Here is a 21,500-nt window from a genome sequence, read left to right as displayed (position 1 = left end):
AATTTATTTTGTTTCCCTAATCTTTACTATTTTAACATAAAAATATATCTTTTCCTCATTTTTGTTGAAATCATTGTCTTTGTACAATAGATGGATTATGGAAAAATTAATTTACAGTGGTGTGCTTTGGATATGACATCCTTACGATGATGTCTCTTTCAATAGAAACTGTGCTGCAGAACTATTTTCAAGATGCGGGGTTGTCGGACAGAGAATGACCGGACGTGGTGACATCACTTGTAACGATGTAGTGAAGCTTTAAGATCGTTTTAATTTAAAATGTTCAATCTCCGTACAGTTTTGATATTTCTGTTCAAAGCAACTAACAAGAAAAGAGTTTTATTCTATTATTGTTTCTTTAACTATCTAATGTATTTAAAAAAATTTAAATTTTGTGTTCAACTTAATGAACAATTTCTTTTTCTTGCATCTTAAGATAATTCGTTTACAGTTCATGGGCTGATTCTATGAACAGTATTACAAAGCTAGAGAACTTAATTTTATTTTTGCCATTGAAGGATAAATTAAAATAATATTAAAAAGGTGAAATACCAATGATTTACTTTATAAATATTATTTAAACGAATTAATTACAATGCATCACGCAAATTTTCTAGTAACTCTTTTCCTTTTCTTACTAGCTTCAGTTATATAAACCCCATACGTAAATTTCATGATGTAGGTCATCTGATTCTTAAGGTAAACATTACTTCCGTTTATGAGATACATTTTATTTAATTAATAATTAGTTGATAAAATATGAGTAAAAATGAAATAGCACACAACTTTGTGATAACACGTACGAAAGCTATTGATTTATAGTAATAACATGACGTCATTTTGACAACTGCCATATGTCCATATAATATAGACCTGTATGTGTTTGTCCGCCGACAGTTATACCGAGGTCGTGTGCAGCTAAGCACATATAAGACTTCATCGGCTGTAGAGATAAGCTTTCCTATTAGTGAGTAGTATAAGTGAATACAGGTATGAAACCTCTGTATCTACTGGTACTCAGCCTTCTCTGGGCTGTATTTTGTGTAAGAGGATCACAAAATGCTCAGCTATTGACAAAGTAAGTAATCATACTAGGACCTTTCTTTTGGTTTATATTTAGAAACATCACATCAGTTTTCCAATTACTATAATGTAAAAGATGATGTATTATGGTTTTTTAATTCTAATGCATTCAGAATTCCAGCTTAAGTTTCATTAATTAATTATCGTTTTCGAACCTTTAGGACTTTTCTACTGAAATGAAAACATAATATTTATGATATTTCCAAATCTATTCTAAATATTGCTTTTAAACATATAAATATATCGCATGCAGTTATAAAGTAATAATTTTATAAATAAAAAATATCGATGTAAATAATTGATAACAGCTTTTATTTAACATTAATAATAAACTCGTAATCTATGGTCCGCCTATTAAAACCACTTTGTTTTTTGTCTTTGTTTTTTTGCGAGAAATTTCCAATCGAATTGGTTTCATTCTATGTTATTATAATATGATACAATGGCTAAAACATTTGCTATGTTTTAATTCTTTTGTGAATGAACTAAAATACGTTTACTGACTCACCTTGCTTCTATATTTAAGACGGTATAGAAACAACTCCTGTTAAGTTCCAAAGACCACCTTTAACATAATGTTTCAAATAAACACAACAGTAGGTTGTGTCAACACGATATTTATAATCGTGTGTATTGTTTCTCTTTCTAAGGGTATGTTTTTGGAAACTACTGAATGGGTCTTAACCACATTGTTGCTTATATCTTTTAACCCTGGGTAAGCATGACTATGAGTACATCTGCCTTTATCTTATATTCAGATGAAAGGTATTTTATTTTGTTTTTAAACCTGATATTTCTTTTTATAGAAAAACAACCCACACAAGCACCGATATTTAACCATACCAAGCTTCCCCATGGAAAATGTTAAATGTTATGTTACATGTTATGGAAAAGGATACCATTTTTGATGAACGAGAAATTTTATTTTTGTTTATTTCAGGATTTTTGCACAAAACTACATAGGAAGCTATCTGAGCATAGCCATTTATAATTTTGGACTGATAATCTAAAAGGAACGGTTATAGTTAATGGCGCCCAGTATCAACTCCTAAGCTAAGCATATTTTACTGAATATGGATTTCATCGTAACGTTTATAACAAAACCTCTAGCCCCAAAGAACAGAGTGCGTTTTTGCCTCTGATCATGAAATGTCTGATTCATAGTCTGAACACGCAACTCATCAGGCCACACCTGACCTTTATAGTGCAGTAACCTTCTAGTTTCGTTTTGTTTAAACATCAATAAATATTTCTCAGACTTATTGACTAGTTATAATATCAGTTAGGTTCGTTATTAAATTATTACAGTTATCCAAACAGCAAATTAATCACTTCTCTAAAGAAGAGATTCACCAGAGTTAAGTTATTCTTTTAAACACTTCAATCTCTCACAAGAGGATATCTTCAGTTGCCACGACTGAAATTAGATCTTAAGTCGGCCAAGAGATGGAGCCATGGTTTGGTTTGTTTTGAATTTCGCAAAAAGCTACACGAGTTTTGCAGTGTAAAACTACTGCAGGGAAGGCAGCTAATCATCACCACCCACCGCCAACGAATAGTGGGATTAACTATCACGTTATAACGCCCCCACGGCTAAAAGGGCCCCTATGTTTGGTGTAACGGGGATTCGAACTCGCGAACCAGAGTTAGGAGCTAAAATTTTGTATATACTCGAACACAAAAAATTAAAGCTATTCAATAAGCTGCTATGCCAAGGCTTAAAGTGAACATTTACATGTTACATACAGTAATTATTTGTTAAACTTTACCTACCAACCGTAAAATGTATTCAACTTTAGCACTTCTTAAAGAGCTTAAAGTCAAGTTTCGATATAGGCATTGCGCAAAGCAAAGATAGTCAATTGTGTAGCTCAGCGTTTAACAATAAATGGGTTAAAAAGTACTCAGATAGGTAATAGGAGTTAAAACTACGGCTATTACCTCAGAGACGCTTTATGTCAACTGATGTGTTATAAAATAACTAAATTATTTCAAAACATATTTATTTTTCATGATATGGAATCTCTCCCCTTCCCACTGGCTCAGCGGTAAGTCTAAAAACTTATAACAATAAACATCAAATTTTGACACTTATAGTGGGTACAACACAGATAGCCCATTGTGTAGGTTTGGGCTTAATAACAAACAAACAAAATCCGTTTTATGCTAAATTAAATAATTGTTAAATATATAATTCGGATTACCTGTTTCAATATTTATTTCTATCAAGACCATCTTAAGCTTTCAGAGTAAAAAATGTCAATAGAAAACATGAATTAAAATTAAGTTAATATCAAATATGTTTTTAAGAAGGTCTGACAAAGTCTTCGATAAAACCAGACCCAAGTAGTTCATAAGATCTTTGAATTCCACAATGCATCTTCAGGTGTCTTATGGGTGAGTCTGAGGACTGATGACATTAAAAATCGGATTTTGATGTCCACGGTAAGTACAGCACAGATAGCCTATTGTATAACTTTGTGATTAACACGCACAAAAAACTTCTACAATATCTGTTTTGCCTTAAATTACAGAAGCTTTACTTAGTTTAAACGATGTAGCACTGGATATAACTGTTCAGTATTATTTTTGAGGTGGTGTGACAAGGTTATTTAGTGGCGAAAGTTATTAATTAAACTTACATCCGTCTTTATCCTCGCTACAGTCATTTATTCTATTCAACCATACCTTTAAACTACGAGCCAAGTCACCAAGTCTATCCAATAATACTATGAACATTTTAATAATGACACAATGAAGTTACCTGTGACCAGACAGAACTGGAACTTGCAACCCTGTTTACTATCGTAACCAATGACATGATAACAAAGAGAGACGTGTCATCCTAGATGAACTGGCTAAATTGATTAAGCATGTGCTGTCTAACCAGAGTCACTTTGAAAACATTCTGTACAATTACACAGAAAAATTACAGTATAAATCGCGAACCTTGATTTCATTTTAAGGTGATTTCGTTTTTCACTGAAACCGTACTGAGACTATTCAGTATCCTAGAACTAATTGTAAATCCGAATTTGGTAAATTTTGATAAAGTTAAGACTGAAAAATAATATCTAATTTCAACTAAATCACTAGAATCAGCCGTGTTTAAGATTATTAACAATGTCATCCAACCATGTGGGTAAACGGCATGAAGTTTCGAGTCAAGTGTCACTGTTGGAGTTGTGGTGACAGAAATTCTTATAGGTAACTTAATTGTTCATTCTGCCGGTACTTGACACGAAGCTAATTATTAGCAGCAGATATATCCTGCTGATACTAGACACGAAACTATATGTTAGCAGCAGAACCAATTCTGATGGTACTTTACACGAAACTACATGTTAGAAGCAGATCCACCCTGAGGGTATTTGATATGAAACTAACTATTAGCAGCAGACCCAAACTGTTAGCAATGTTATTCCTGGTCGTAGTTGTTTTGCATTATAAACAATTTTTAGTTCTCTGCGCGATACAAAAGATGCCTAAATCTTTCAGAAGCAGACACATAATGAATAGTTTGTTTTGAATTTCGCACAAAGTACACAAAACTATCTGCGCTAGCCGTCTCTAATTTAGTAATGTATAAATAGCCAGTTATCACCACCTACCGCCAACTCTTGGGCTACTCTTTTACCAACGAATAGTGGGATTGACCATAACGTTTTAACTTCACCATGAACCAAAAAATAAATAATGAACATGTTCTCTGTGGAAGACAAATGTTGAAATATTGTTCTAAATAACATCGAAAAGAGTATCACTTTAAGAATAAACTATAGGTTAGGAGTCGAAATACTGTTGTAAAAACATCGAAGAAAGTATAACTTTACCAAAAAGGTCAAAATACTGCTGTAAAAAAAATGGAAGGAAGTATCACTTTATAAATAACCTATAAGACAAGAACAAAATTTTATTGTAGAGAACGTCGAAAAAAGTATTGCTTTATAAATAAACTAAAAGACTAGATCAAAATATTATAGAAAAGAACATCGAAGAATGTATCTCTTGACACTTCAACAACTTGGTTCACGTTCTTATAGCTTTTATAAAGTCATTTACTAATAAACAAGTCACATCCACTACTTTGTTTATGGTATACCAGTTGTCCTGAGGAACCCTGATATTTGTGAAAGGTCTCATCGGCATTTGATGTAACAAGTATAGTGTGAGTAACATACCACTTGGCGGATGAACCGCCGATCAAGACCGAAATAGTGTTTTCAAAGACATAAAAAATGTCACCTTACTTATAAAACACTTGTTTAGTGCAAAGCTATACAATAGGCTATTTACGCTCTATCAAGCACAGGGAATCAAACGCCGGGTTTAGTGTTGTAAGTTCGTAAAAATATATATTACGCACTGGGATGTGCGAATAAAATGTAAGAAAGTCCAAAATACTGTTGTAAGTAACATAAAAAGAAGTGTTGCCTCACCAATAAACCGTCAGACAAGGTAAAAATATTGTTGAAACAATAGAGGTAAACCTCACTTTACTTGCAACAAAATAAACTACACAAATATCTAGCTACCAACTAAGCTTATAATACTAAAACTCAGGTTCCATTACTTGTTGTTGGTACAGAATAAATATTCAATTGTGTAATTTTGTGCTTTGTAACAAACAAACAAATTACAGTCTAAAGAAAATTCTTGTTGAGAGAATATGATACTACTGTACAAGCTCAGGTTCAAAATATTATATATATATATAATGCTCAAAAAATTAAAGGAACAAGTACATTTTCTTATATAATTTTTCTCAGTGTTTCAAATGTAATAATATATTTTTATTTTTTAGGTAATTTGCCTCAGTTCAGTTCCATCTGTATCCATTTCTTAATGTGATGAACGGTAAAACATGGAGAAATAATTTTTTTGAATATGACCAATATCACCAAAACTGATATCCGATATGAAACAATACTTTAAACAGTTTACATGTGTTTATTCATGAAATGTTTGAAACATTTAATATCTAGAGTGACCTGTGACATTTTCTTGACACCGATTTGGCACACTTTGAATCAGTCTATCGGTGTTATCTTGGGGTAGGGCAACCCATACGTCTACCAGGGCTTGTCGGAGTTCCTGTACATTCTGAGGAGGGTGCTGGTATTCACTAACACATCTCGACCTCATATTCCAACAATGTTCAATCGGATTTAAATCTGGAGATCTGGCGGGCCACTCGAAAGTCTCTATTCCTTCCTCGTCAAGGAATTCCATGCACAGTCTGGTGACGTGGGCTCGCACGTTAACCTGCATGAGAATGAACCTATTGCCGACAGCACTGGTAAAATGGGTTTCAGAATTTCGTCTCTATATCGTCGTGCGTTCAGAGCATCTCTGTCGAGTATGAGTAAGTCCGTGCGACCATTACAACCTCCTCCGTAAGCGTTGACTTGCAACAATATTACAGGTGGAAAATCGCTATCCTCGGCGTCTCCACACTTTCGCACGTCCATTATCACGAGACACAGTGAACCTTCTCTCGTCTGTCCACAGCACGATGGCCCATTGACAACGTTCCTAGTCCAGATGCTGACGAGTAAAATCCAACCTGGCTGCACGATGTCGCACTGTCAGAATAACGCCTCTTGCAGGCCGTCTGGCGCTAAGGCGTCTTTCGTACAGACGATTGCGAACTGTTTGGGTTGACACATGAGTTCCAATGGAATTCTGAAGGTTATTTTACAGTGACCGAGCCAGAGCTACCCTGTCCCGCAGAGTGGTAGTCATGATGTATCGGTCCTCTCTGGCTGTTGTGCGGCGATGACGGCCTTGACCTGATCTCCTGCCATGAGAGTTCGTCTCCTGGTTGCGTCGCCAAAGTCGACTGATGACGCTTGGTGACACACTGGCGCGCTGTGCCACCCTCCTTTGGACTTGGCCATCCTCCAGCATCTGGACTGCCCTGGCCACCTCGTTCTCTGTCAGATAGCGCCTGACTGCTTGAGTACACAAGATGAAGGTATACGCTGACAAAACGAGCCGCAAAAGATCCATGTTGGTGTTTGTTTCGAGAATTAATGAGGAATGCATAGTTTCACGTAACAGCCTGATTTATATAGGGTACCTTAAGTTGTATTCTTCTTGAGTGAGGTGAGTTTCGTTTGAGTTGCTTCAAACTTCACTCGCAAGCTTAAAAAATACACTTGTAGACGAACGGATATGTTTTTCATACATAAATTTAGTTATGACAAAAATATACTGAAATATGTACTTGTTTCTTTACTTTTTTTGAACAGTATATATACAGACATGTTGGCGATATTGTTTATGAACATTATCAAAAACCAATTGTGTATCTTGTTGTGATAAATATCTTTATTAATTGAGTTAATTGAGGTTTTAAGTATTATCTATACAGACATGATGGAGATATTGTTCTTGAACATTATTGATATCATGCAAACAGTAATACACTCATAATATTAAAAAAAAAGGTTTTTTTCCCAAAGTATACGGTAGGGAGTTAGACTTTGAAATATTACTAAATGCTAGAAATGTGCAGAACAAAAATGATATAACATTACAGATATGAGAAGTACACATGCTCAATTTGTACAATAAATATTATCGCAGGTAGAAACTTTCTAAGTTTCCAAATCGGGTTGGGTTACAATAGAATCCCCATATAAGGAAATCGTTTATAAAGCATCCTATAAAACATCAGATATTTATTGTTAGTTTGTTATAAAGATATTCATGAACACTGAGATCTTTAGTTGGTAAAATTACATAACTCTGGAATCAATAATTGCTTCAGCAGCACGTAAGAATAAAACTTACTAAAGAGTTTTGTACTAAATTTCATGTAAACAACCTTATGCTTGTAACGAATTTACTATTATGTATATATTTTGATATCTATGTTTGTTTCAGCTTAATATATATTTAGAAATACATATGTTCTCTAATTGTGTAGAAGATTACTGAATGTAAGAATCAACAATGCACATACCAACGTAAATTTCAGTATTGTTGGGCGAACTGAACTTTCTAGAACCTTGCCTTAAAGTTTAGAAATCGCAACATGTAGAGAGATAATTTAATAATAAAGTTGGTTTGCTATAGTCAGTATACTATAAACCTCAGAAACCATGGTTGTGATAAACGCTTATTGATCAGAAAACTCCAGAGATTTGACCAGGAAAGTTTAACTTCAGTAAATTAACTTTGGATGTTAGTATTTCTATGAGGGCATTAAATATCTTTCTCAGCGAAAAATAAGCTTCTAAACCATATGAAGCCACACAAGAATAGAGCTAGCTAGCTTTTCCGTCAAGAGAAGTGTTCCTGTGTATCAACATAAAAAAAAAATTTGCTCTCCATGAATCTGTCAGTAAAAAATTGAGTTTCAGACCAGTTAAGAGACTCAATGTTATTTATAAGTTTATAAAACTCTTATATAAAAATCATTATTTGTAATAATTGTTATTATAAATTGTATTGTTATTAATATATTAAAATATATTTGTGTTAACAAAAAAGATAATTATGTGTATCAATCTCGTTGGCAGATATCATAAATTTAATACATATCGATAATTAACTTCTAAATTCAAACTGAGATGTATGGGTGTTTGAAATCGTAATACGTAACATACGTAACAATAAATCAGAGGCTCTTCCGGAATACTATAATACATAATATAATAAATTGGGGTTTAGTGTCCGCGATTTGAATCAGAGACAAAATTCAATCTAAATTTAAATACAAATTTTAATTCAATTTATATTTATCAATGCCAACAAGATTTGATCAAGTCTGATTACCAAGGTTTTCTTGAATTACTCTTCCTCGGACAACTGAAAGATATAACAAAAGTAAATTGCTCGAAATTGTCAAAATATAAAAATTAGAAGTTAAGGAATCAATGAGAAGAAATGAGGTTAAAAATCGTATTATTGAAATACTAGTCGACGATGATTTATTTTTCTGAGGAAACAGCAGTGAAATATTCTAATATCTCCACTAGCGAATCAGAGTTGAGTGATAAAGTTATATTAAAAATCTAGCTAAACTCGAAAATTTGGAGCTTCAACAAGACCATATCAAAACCGATAATAAACTAGGTCGTATTGAAGTCGAAAAAAAGAAATATCAAGCCTGTATCGAAGTTGAAAAAGGAAATACTCGAGACCGAAAAAGTTCGTATGGAAGTTAAAGCAGAAAATAAAAGTCACGAAACCAGAGGATCTCGTATCGAAGTCGAGAAAGAAATTAAGCTTAACGAAATGGAAATTAGATTCAACTGCACTCGACCAGGGTAAAATTACAATTTTGAAGTCGATTGATATAATAAAGTACCACTATTTAATAAAAATGAAGTTGATAAATAGTTCCACCATTTTGAGAATGTTGTACAAACCATAGAATATTCCACTGAAAAACGGTCGTTCATTATTATTCCTAATGGTTTTAACTGGTAAAACACAAAACGCTTGTGCCGCTCTCTTTCTAGAAGATTTTAAGGATTATGATAAGGTTAAAGCAGTTATTCTCAAAGCAAGCATAGGACTTAGTGCCGGAGAATTATCATCAAAAGTTTCGAGGTTATTGCAAACAAAATAACCAAACTTATATAGAATTCGCCCACAAAACTAGGTTTATTTTGATTGATGCTGTAATTCTATGCATATTTGTAAGAGTTTCGACAAACTTAGACAATTATGTCTAATTGATAAATATAAATGTTGTACAAGTGACTACCTCAAAACTTACGTGGATGAAAAGAAAGTTGAAACACTACAGGAACCAGCTTTTTTTTCCAATGATCACACTTTAACACATAAAACCACTTTTCATAAAAAAAAAACTCCTACCATTTCAACAAAAACCTTGGTATGTTCAAGCCAGTTGAAGAATTTTTTTTAAATATCCAGTTTCTCTACTTCTCTGGACATGTTATGTCTCACTGTTGGCATTTGAAAAAGAAAAAAGTAAAGGAGGCCAGTGCATTCGTGTCCACATATGGACATATTTTGACCAGATTACCCGATGATGTTGATTTGGCCACTTATATAAAGGCCGGTATAGTTGAAGAGGAATTCAGACCTTTTGTGTCTGTTGGTTCTGTGTCTTTGACAAATTACACAGCTAATTCCATACCCATACGTATTCTAGGTGATACTTGGGCGACTTTGCTGATCACTGAGCAAGAAAAGGATCAGCAGATATCTTCTCTAATGAAAATGTGCACTCCCAAAGAATGAACTGGAGAAAGTTCTAAAAGGTTACTTTTCAAAAATGGTGTGCTCATTAGAAAATGGAGACCACTAGATGTATCAGCTTCAGAGGACTGAAAACCATATCGTTATGAAATATTGACAGTTGCCCATGAATTTCCCGAGAGAGCTCATTTAGGTGTCAACAAGACATGTGATAAAATTATGAGGCATTTCTGTTGGCCAAAAATTAGGCAAAATGTTTCCGAGTTTTGTAAAATTTGTCATACATGTCAGTTGGTTGCAGGACTTTTATGGTTATATCTTTCAAACGTTTTTTACCTTTCAAAGAACACCTCAATCGTGTCATTACTGATTATATTTAGCCAAAAAGATATCAACTGTGTTTAAGCACTCTCAGGTGTTACGTAATTTTATTATCATAAAGTTGTTTATATTGACTCTGTTATATATTCATGATTTTTAAAGTTGTATAATTTTTTGTTCGCAATGTATATGTGTGTATATATATTATATTTGTTAAAAATATCTAATGCCAATTTTTAATTCTCTAAGCAGGGAGGTGTAATGGATTTACTATTATGTGTTTACTTTGCTAACTACGTTTGTTTCAGCTTAATATATAAATAGAAATGCATACGTGTATTGCGAAAGTTCCGCCTGTTCTCTAATTTTGTAGAAGATTCTTGAGCGTAAGAACCAGTAATGTATATATCTATGTAAATACCAGAATTGTTGGGCAAGCTGAACTTTCTAGAACCTCACCTTAAAGCTTATAAATCGCAACACGTGGAAAGACAGTTTAATAATATTGTTGGTTTGCTACAGTCAATTTACTATAAACCCTGGAAATTATAATCGTTATAAATGCTTATTTATCGGGAAAACTAAAGATATTTGACCAGGAAAGTTTATAAATTTGGAACATTATAAACCGTTTAACTTCAGTAAATTAACTTTGGACGTAAGTATTTCCATTAAAATGTATTCTCCTTGGTGAAAAATGAGCTTTTAAACCATGTGAAGCCAGCCGAGATTAGAGCTAGCTAGCTTTCCCTTCAAAAGAAGTGTTCCTGTGTATCAACATAGAATTAATTCGCTCTCCATGAATCTGTCAGCAAAAAACTTAGTTCCAGACCAGTCAAAAGACTCAGTTTTGTTTATAAATTTGTAAAACTGTTATACATAAATCATTATTATATATTGTATTGTTAGTGTATTAACATATATTTGTATTATAAAGAACAGTGTGTTTATGTGGGTGTCAATCTTGTTGGCAATTATCATAAATTTGATACACATTGATATTCAATTAACTTCTAAATTCATTATTAAAATTTACGGCTATTTGAAATTGTAATACGTAACATACATAACATAATAAATCGGAAACTCATCTGGGATAAATTATTATAGGTAACATATTTCATAAAAGTCCTTGACTTTTCAGGGGCTTTAAAGAAAATATATAGTATAATTCATTGACTATTGGTTATCCAGAACATACTTTAACCGTGAAACCTCTATATAATCCACATTCCAAAACTTTTTAAACAAATTTTCTAAATACTTTATGCACGAATTTGCTTGTAGATTCGTGTCTATATTCGTCACACTGTTTTTATAATAACATATGAATTTATATAAAAAAAAATTAAAATACAAATACCGTCAATATTGCAACTAATCACACTAATTTCTTCTAGTGCCCTCTGTTTATTTTAATTATTTTGTTAATTTTACGATAATTAAGTATTGTAACAAGTAAAAACAAAAATTACTCGATATGACACAGTTTGTGACCTTCACCAAAAGTAAACAATTTGAAAACGAGTCGGTAATTTTAGTTGTATATAAACATTTCATTGATGAGAAATCGACATCCATCTGGACAAATGCCGTGAGGAAAATATTTATTCGTTCTTACTCTTGTTATATAATTCATTAGAAGTTTATATGTCTATGGCCAAGTTCAAAAACTGAATAACAACGTATTTTTGTGGTTGGTTCATGTCTGTTTTGCTCATCTTAATATAAATGACCAACACTGAAAAGTACAGTTGGTTATAGAGTTATATGCAATATATACAGGAAAGCATATTGAACATGCGTGTGTGTGTGTATATATATATATGTGGCATGAAGCCATTCGTGAAACTGACACCATGTAATAATACCGAAAGACATGTCTGGTACGAACCTTGTAAGTTCTATTGTTACGAATATAACATTTCGTTATGGTATATATAAGTGGTGTTATTGAGCGATTAAAAATATTTTTTTCAAACTTTGAACCAAGTTTATACTAAATGGAATATGCCTAGAAAGTAATACCTGGTAAAATATAACTACTTTACTTTCAACTACACCCTCGAAATATTGTGTTTTGCATTGCGTCACGCTCATATTGCTTAATATCAATTTTATAATATCAGTAGAACACATTCAGTATCGATCAGCACTGAACTGAATTTTGTTTGAGTAAAGTATATCGTATTTTGATTATTTTACTTTGTCAATCTTACTATATAAAGTTGGCTTCTAATTAGTGTAAATATGTTTTGGTACTTACGTACTTTATGAATTTTAAATATGAAACGTTCGACTTTACTGGTTAAGTACCCTGTTTAGTTTGGAGATCTAATGTTGGAATGCGTATTTATATAACTTCCAGATAAACTGTTGAACTTCAGTATTATGTATTTTGTTCAGTTTCTGTATACAAGTATGTTTATATTCAATAATAACAACTTTATACTTTGTGATTACCCTGTTACCTCTAACAGATACTAATGTATCTAACAGTAATGGACTATAATTTTAGTATATCTTGTATAGTGAAGAATAGCATGTGAGAATTTGTTCTGCGAAACAGCATTGAAAGACAAGAGAAGTTCATATTTCTTGTACAATATATTTAACATGGACGTTGAGTACTTTTTATTCATTTAGTAACAAAAAACAAAATGTGACTGTTCTCTAAATTTGTAGAAGATTCTCGAGTGTAAAAATCAACAAAATGTGGTCTACATTGTTGCCAAATGAGGTTTCGAGAACTTCACACTAAAAGTTTATAAACAGACGCACGAGGATACAGTTTACATCATTGTGGGTTTGTTACAGTTAGTATACTACAAAGCTCGGAAGCTATGATTGTGATAAACGCTTATTAATCGTAAAAATTCAGAGGTTTGATCAGAAAAGTTTATAAATTTGGAACATTACAAACCGTTTAACTTCAGTGAATTAACTTTGGACGTAAGTATTTCTATGAATACACTAGATATTCTGATCGGTGAAAAATGAGCTTCTAAGCCATATGAAGCCAGCCGAGATTAGAGCTAGCTAGCTTTTCCGTCAAGAGAAGTGTTCCTGTGTATCAACGTAGAATTAATTCGCTCTCCTAAGTCCGTCAGTAAAAGATTGAGTTATAGATTAGTTAAAAGACTCAGTGTTGCTTGTAAGTTTGTAAAACTCATATATAAATCATTATTTGTAATAATCATTATTATAAAATTGTATTGTTGTTAGTATATTAAAATATATTTGTATTATAAAGAACATTGTGTGTGTGTATTAATTTTATTTGCAAATATCATACATTTCATACATACTAACATTCAATTAACTTCTAAATTCAAATTAAGATTTACGGCTATTTGAAACTGTAATAAATCGGAAACTCGTCTGGAATAAATTATTATACGTAACATATTTCATGCAAGTCCCTGACTTTCCAGGGGCTTTAAGCAAAATACATAGTGTAATTAATTGACTATTGGTTATCCAAAGCGTACTTTAACCGACCGTAAAACGTCTATGCGATCCACACTCCACTAACTTTTTAAATACATTTTCTAAATAATTTATGCATGTATATGTTTGCAGATTCGTGTCTCTATTAGTCACACTGTTCTTACAATAATATACGAATCATATAAAAAATTTAAAATACAAGTACCGTCAATATTGCAACTAATCACACTAATTCCTCCTAGTGCCCTCTGTTTATTTAAATTATTTTGTTAATTTCACGATAGTTAAGTATTTTAACACGTAAAAACATAAAATTTCTTAATATGACATAGTCTGTGGACCTTCACCAATAGTAAACGAGTCGGTAATTTTAGTTTTATATCAACATTTCATTGATCAGAAAATGCTTATTAATCGGAAAACTACAGATATTTGATGAGGAACGTTTATAGATTTTGAACATTACAAACCATTTAACCTCAGAAAATTATCTTCAAATATTTCTACGAAGATATCGCATAACTTCAGCAGAAAAGCTCACGCACGAGCAGCGAGAGATAGCTTGCGCTTTAAGTTTACCGTAAAGATATCAACATAGAATTATTTATTCGTTCCTCATGAACCGTCGATAAAATATTCAGTTCCAGACTACGTAGAAGACTCAGTATTCTTTGTAAGTTCATAAAACTGTTATATCTAAATCATTATTTGTAATAAGTCAGTATAACTTGTATTGTTCTTTGTATATTAAAATGTATTTGCGTTAAGAAAGAGAATTGTGTGTATCAATATTGTTGGCAAATATTATAAATTGGATAATTTTTCTAAATTACAATTTTCGGTTATTTGAAATCGTAATACGTAGCGTATGTAACATAATAAATCTGAGATTACTCCGGAATAAATTATGATGCGTAACACTTTACTAAAATGAAGCAAACTTTAGTAGCATCTCAAATCTCATTTATTAATACAATATTCTTACTTTATTAAATAAAAGAATATTCTTAATATAATTTGTGCTAAAACGAAGCTCGCTTTGAAATAGTTGGTTACAAAATAGGATTAGCATATCCATTTATGACAATCCCGCCATCACCCATGTTAAAATTTCTTTTTGAGTTTCTGCATGTTCCAACAAGTAATTACTTATGTTCTATACAAGTGTAAGGTAGATTACATTATACAATATTCGAAGTTCATAAAATCTTTAAATCCATTATTATATCAGTTTTCTTCTTTCTTCTTAAAGGTTCGTGTTGTTACGAAAATTCACCTTCCTTCTTACCAGCAAGCAGTTCTGTTTGTTTGTTTTTGAATTTCGCACAAAACTACTCGAGGGCTATCTGCGATAGCCGTCCCTAATTTAGCAGTGTAAGTCCAGAGGGAAGGCAGCTAGTCATCACCACCCACCGCCAACTCTTGGGCTACTCTTTTACCAACGAATAGTGGGATTGACCGTCACATTATAACGCCCCCACAGCTGAAAGGGCGAGCATGTTTGGCGCGACGGTGATGCGAACCCGCGACCCTCAGATTACGAGTCGCACGCCTTAACACGCTTGGCCATGCCGGGCTCTAAGCAGTTCTGTGCTAATAAAAGCTAACAACGGTACCTTCTCGTATTAGTTCGTGAGAAAATAATAAGTTGTTGTAGATGAAATATCTAATATAATACTAATCAAGAAATTAAAATATACACACATACATAAACGTCAGAAAATAATGATGTGTGATAGATGAAATTGTTAAGGCAACACCTACCAAGAAACTGTATAAAAGCAAACACGTGCAAATTAAGGCTGACGCCGTTCACTTGCGTTGGAACATGTGGAAATTATTATAATTAAGTCACGAAAATGCAAAAAATACGTATGATTATGTTGCCTTTTACGATCTGCATGAAATCATGGCCGAATAACTTTAATTTATTTTAATAAATAAACTTTTGGCGATGTATGTCATGATTTTATAATATCCATCCATATTACACATAGATTTCTGATGTTTACTAACGTGTGTTCAGCGCGTCTTTTTATCCGAGTATAAGCCTTGCGTTGGCTCAGCAGCTAGCCTGAAGGTTTATAACGCTAAAAATCAGATTTCGATACTCGCCACTCACCTTATCCACGGTACGACCTTGCCAATAGGAAACGTGTGTCTATAGTTTTCAGAGGTCTTTTGAACAGCTTCGAAAATAAGAACTATGGTAATGGCTGCTGCATTCACAAACTACTGAGATCAGTTTTAGGCTTTATTTGTAAGAATATTTTCATTATTCTCTTCTAAGTAAACTTATTTCAGTTATATCTTAAATATTCTCCAGAGTTGTTCTTCTCAACATTTTTCTCTCTTTTGTTTCTTATACGAATTACTTTAGTAAATAACTTATTTTGTAATATGTATTTATCGTAAAATTTCCTAAAGATCTTGTAATTTTAAGAATAAAATGAATGATAGCTTCTTTTAAAATGAATTGATTTAAATAACTAAAAGAAAAACACTTAAACCATTAAATTCAATACTTTTGTTGATTTTAGTGACGTTCCTTGTTTCTTTCATAGATGCAGTAGCAGTAATATTTTCGAAATTGTACCACCAGAGTACAAAAAATCTGTGGCTTTATCTACAGGAGGTAATGCTGAAATAACTTCTCATTGTTTCCTTGATATTTGTAGGCGGTAATGTTTCTTTATTGCGTTACTACAAGCCTTAAATTTAGAATTTTACAAGCAAGAAATGATATGAATGAAATTTAATTTAAATATACATAATCCAAAAAATTAACTTTGTTTACTAGAAGAAAAAAAAACACAATTCTGGTTATTATCATTTTAATATTGCTTTACACATATATGATATTAAATGGAGCTATAGCTTTAGTTTACTGTATGTAACGTTTTTGTGAAGATTTAGCACAATAAGTGCACAACATATCTTATTTTTATATGTGCGAAAAGTAAAAAATGAAAAACTGTGGCTTAAAATCGTACAAGCCTTGATCGTGTACTGTAGATTGGAAATCATAGTTGACTGTTTTAATGTCTCCATATATACACTTCCAGTAACTTTCCTGTTTCCGTTTTAAAATATTCAACAGCCATCTAAAAATACACATAAGAAACTGAATGCGGGTTATATTTTAATAAGTTGCTGTGTTGCAGAACTCACATGGAAATACTATAGAATAAATAGTTAGCTGTGGTTGTTATTATTGTAGTTCTAACAATCAGTTCTAACCCTACAATCAGTAGGGTGTGTAAATATGTTCGCGTAGTTTACAATTTTATATTGTTCAGTTATGTTTATTGTATAATGAATAATAAAAAGGTTCAGGTTTCTGTGGATTTAAAAGCAATGTCGATAATTTTTTTATTATCGATATTAAACAATCTCCGCGATTTTCCTTTTTTCTTTTTATAATTCTTTTATCGGAACCAACGGATTAAACCATCATTTGACACTATTCCAGCTGGACTTTATAAAACCGATAGAAACGTTGAAAGGGCATTTTTGTTAGCGTTAAAAACAGTTTTCTCTTATATCTTGAGTTTTAAAAGAGGGTCGACTGATCGATTATTTCATGTAAATATACACAGAATAAAAGCACATTTGAAGCCAGTTTTCGTTTTTAGTTTAAATAAAAAATTGCTACAAGTAAACATTGTTACAATAGTGATAAATATTAATATGTTGTTGTTTTTTTCAGATAATGCTACTCGCCTCCCCACTACCACCAAATTTTCTCTCGATTTTCATTTGTAAAATTAAATAACAAACCATTTGTGGGAGCTTTTAAAAGCAACAACTTAAAACACAGATCCATAAATTACAAAAAATGGTTACACGAAAGCTTTACATGTGTTAGTATTATGGACGTGAAGCACAAGGTTTAAAAATGCAAGGTTTAAGTTCTCTCAGGGGTTAATTTTAGAGTTTAATTTTTTTAATAAACCAACAAGAAGAATGATTAAAGTCCAACATTTTATAACATCCCCATATTCCTGAGTTTTTAATAATTCAACACTATATGACTACACAGAACACAGGAATGAGGTTGATGTATAAACTACCACTATACACGAATAATTTCCATTGAATAACTTCTGGAAAACCTAAAAAAAATTATTACCCGAGAAATTATGAATCGAAGAATGTGTTACTGCTACAAGGAGGTGTCTTTGTTCTTCTTCTTTATTTTGTTTTATCCGATTTTATTTGATGTCGAAGCTTCTCTTTTGATATCTCCTAAAGCTACGTTTCATTATTATCGTAATAAATAAATATACATATGTAATGTTTGATACATTATACATAAGTGTATCGAAATTTTAAAAAATGAATTTAAAATAAAAAAACAAGAATAAATTTTGGATAACAATCCAGCGTAATGGTTTTTCTACAGTAAAGGATAAGACCACCTAAATATCTCATATTTCGCAATAAAAATTAGTACTGGTATCCTAAGGTCTAGTTAAAACTTGGGCATTTCATCATTGTCTTGAGTTTACCTATTATTGGTAAGCAAACTTGTTTAATGTAAGATATCTTATTGTCAATTAAATATTTTATGAGTGTTTTTTGTGTTTTTTTTAGACAATGGCGTTAGTATCTATGTAAACTTATAAATCGCTGATATCTACGAAGAAAGCATGGTAGGTCATACGTTATCTGTGTTGGTGTTTTAATGCTAAAGTACCAGAGAATGATAAGTTGCCGTAAGGTATATATACTTGTATTTAAAGTTTATTATCAAAATATTTATCATCAAATGGATTGGAACTAACAAAATAGAACGAATCAGCAGAATACATATGGATAAGTCTTTAATAAGTTTAATTTTAAATAACTGTGGTAATAAATAATGCGCGTGGACATCTTTTTTTTGTATGTTATTATGATATCTGTGAATATCAGTTATTTTTATGTAATTATTGAAGAGATATGTACATATACCTCTTTCTTCTTTGAAGGACTTCTACGTTCATATGTATTTTAATGATATGTGGAAAGACAAAAGGCTTTCTACCGAATGCCTCCAGAGCACGCGACCAGTCATTCTTCCACATGAAATAGCTGAAAAGTTATGGGTTCCAGATTTTATTTTCGAAAACAGCAAGTGGGGAGAAATGTTTAAGATCTCTGTGCCTAACACCAACATCAAGGTTTTACACGATGGAACAATATATCGCTGCATTAGGTAACTCACTTTGTGTGAAATATGACAGCCAAAAGGAGAACGTATGGCCATACAGCTAATTTAAATGGTCTCTATTAAGTCATCTAAGAGTAATAAATGTATATTAAACACAAACCTACATCGTTTCCTTTAAATTAAAAAAGAATATAAACTGAGTACCCAAAACGTATGCTAAGTGTTATCGGTGTTTTATTTTATCGCTCTCTATGATCATATTATAATAAATAAAACCTTTTTTTCGTTCTTAATTAACCTTATTCCAAAAAGAATAAAAGAAATCTAAAATATCGCTTTGATGATAGCAAGTCAAAAATTTGAGGAATATAATTATATACGAAAAATGATTAAAATTGCAACTAAATAACAGTCAAATTCCATATGGTATCTGTAACTTATCAATATGAAACGGTGCAAATATTCATTATGAAGCTGCATATCGAAAGAATTAAACAATGTATTGGCGAAAGGGAAGTTTTAGAATGCAAAAACACTACACAAAATTGTCTATAAAATTAAGAGATCCATTCGACTACCATTCTGTCATTTACATTTTTCTCTCGTATATGTACGCACACTGGGGTTGTGGCTTTCTTACACTTTATTCTCTAATTAATTCGACCGGTGACTCGGTGGTAAGCTTGAAAGCTTATAGTGCTAAACTCCGAGGGTTAAGTTTTAAGGGTGGGCACAGCACAGTTACCCACTGTGCATCTTCGTTCTTCAAAACAAAGAGGCAGAATTTAGTATATAAAAATGTGTCTTCTTTTATTCAAGCAGTATAAATTAGTGAAGCTGTATGTTAAACAAAAATATCACAGCAACTAGCTAATCATGGAAGTTCTTCTTTATTTAGTTAAATACTAAAATTAAACAAAGGTGTGTTTAGTAGGAACAAAACATGTATATATACACACACACATTTAGAGTATTTTTCTCTCTTCTCAAAAATTACGTGCATGAGGTTTTATTGTAATTATGATGTTATCTCACTGTGATTTTGTTTTATTTTTACTTATCGCTTACATGACTTATTCTGTTTTTAAGTTCACACATTTTCACACGTAGCAAAAGCCCGAACGCTTCTCTGATGGTATCAATTTTACCTTATCAAAAGACAAAGGAATCACATGATAAAACCACAGTCACACCTTTTTTCATACTGCCTTAACATTGTTGCTAGTACTGGATTAAAGATTTTTTAACGCAAAATAATTATGTGGAGGAAATGTTTTAATTATCTACGCAGTTTTACTTCTTCGCTTTGCATAGCTTTAAAAATATATTACATATACTAGCCGATTACCCTGGGGCCTGTGCTCACTTGAGATGCCAGCAGTTGTTATAGATGACAGTGCATGATGGCTATAAGCTATTTGCAGCCTTTTATAATAATCTTTATTGAATTCTTTTTTTTCTTGTCTGAAGACAAAAACATGACAATACTCCGTAAATATCGAATTTGCGTGTGACCTCTTCACCTTCGTTTTGCTCCACTACGCGCAACAAATCTAGCTGCTCAATTTTTCTCTATACACTCGAATAAAGAAAAATAAAGTTCTCCGTGAAGGAAAACGTAGGAGAAATGGAAAAATCATGACCCCTATTGCAAAACTACATGCACACAAGATGAAAATTTCGCGAAGTTGGGAGTTGCACATTGCATAATAAGAAAGTGTTTCCAGTATCATATATATAAGCAATAATTTCACTATTGTATGATAATGATATACACACACACATATGCATAGCTACTGATCTGAAGTGGATTTGTTCGTGGTTTCTGCATGAACGTATTTTTGTGTGTGTTTACTAGAGCATGAAATGCGTCTTTTGCATATTTTTATTGGCTTGTTTTTATATCTCCTGCATATGGACTTATTAATAATGGTGAAACATAGCCCATACGGAATTATATATATATATATACACGCAATTTTAACATTTATGTTGACACGCGCGACCACAACTCCACTTAGAATTAATGTATATGCTGCTATAATAAAATAAAACCAAGAATTATATCTCAAAGTACAAATGTTTAAAAATAAAGTCTTCAAAACTACCGCACAAACATTACAATTATTAAGTAATATAGTAGCAACAATTGAGAAAAATAACATGTACAGTTTACAGTAAAGTCTGGAACCGTCGGAGCTTTAATAAATTTTACAGAATATGTTACACAGGATGTCTTTACAATTCGAAATGACTTTAGAAACGGTATTTACATTCCCTATGAAAACTTTGAAACATATTCATGTTA

At 32.1% G+C, this 21,500-nt stretch overlaps 1 protein-coding gene across 2 annotated transcripts in view; it reads left to right on the top strand.

Moving 5' to 3' along the window:
• Nucleotides 1-908: 908 nt before the first annotated feature.
• Nucleotides 909-21,500, top strand: part of LOC143231551 (serotonin-gated chloride channel mod-1-like) — a 32,807-nt gene continuing 12,215 nt past the window's right edge. For both annotated transcript variants that reach the window (XM_076466072.1, XM_076466071.1), the window contains exons 1-2: nt 909-1,078; nt 16,602-16,672. In XM_076466072.1, the coding sequence (XP_076322187.1) occupies nt 993-1,078; nt 16,602-16,672 (157 nt within the window). In that variant the 5' untranslated portion in view covers nt 909-992. The remainder of the gene's footprint in view (nt 1,079-16,601; nt 16,673-21,500) is intronic.

Source organism: Tachypleus tridentatus, chromosome 11 (genome assembly GCF_004210375.1).
Source record: "Tachypleus tridentatus isolate NWPU-2018 chromosome 11, ASM421037v1, whole genome shotgun sequence".
NCBI classification, from domain to species: Eukaryota; Metazoa; Arthropoda; class Merostomata; order Xiphosura; family Limulidae; genus Tachypleus; species Tachypleus tridentatus.
Note: the sequence above shows the minus strand (reverse complement) of the source record. Positions and strands in the feature narration are given on the sequence as shown.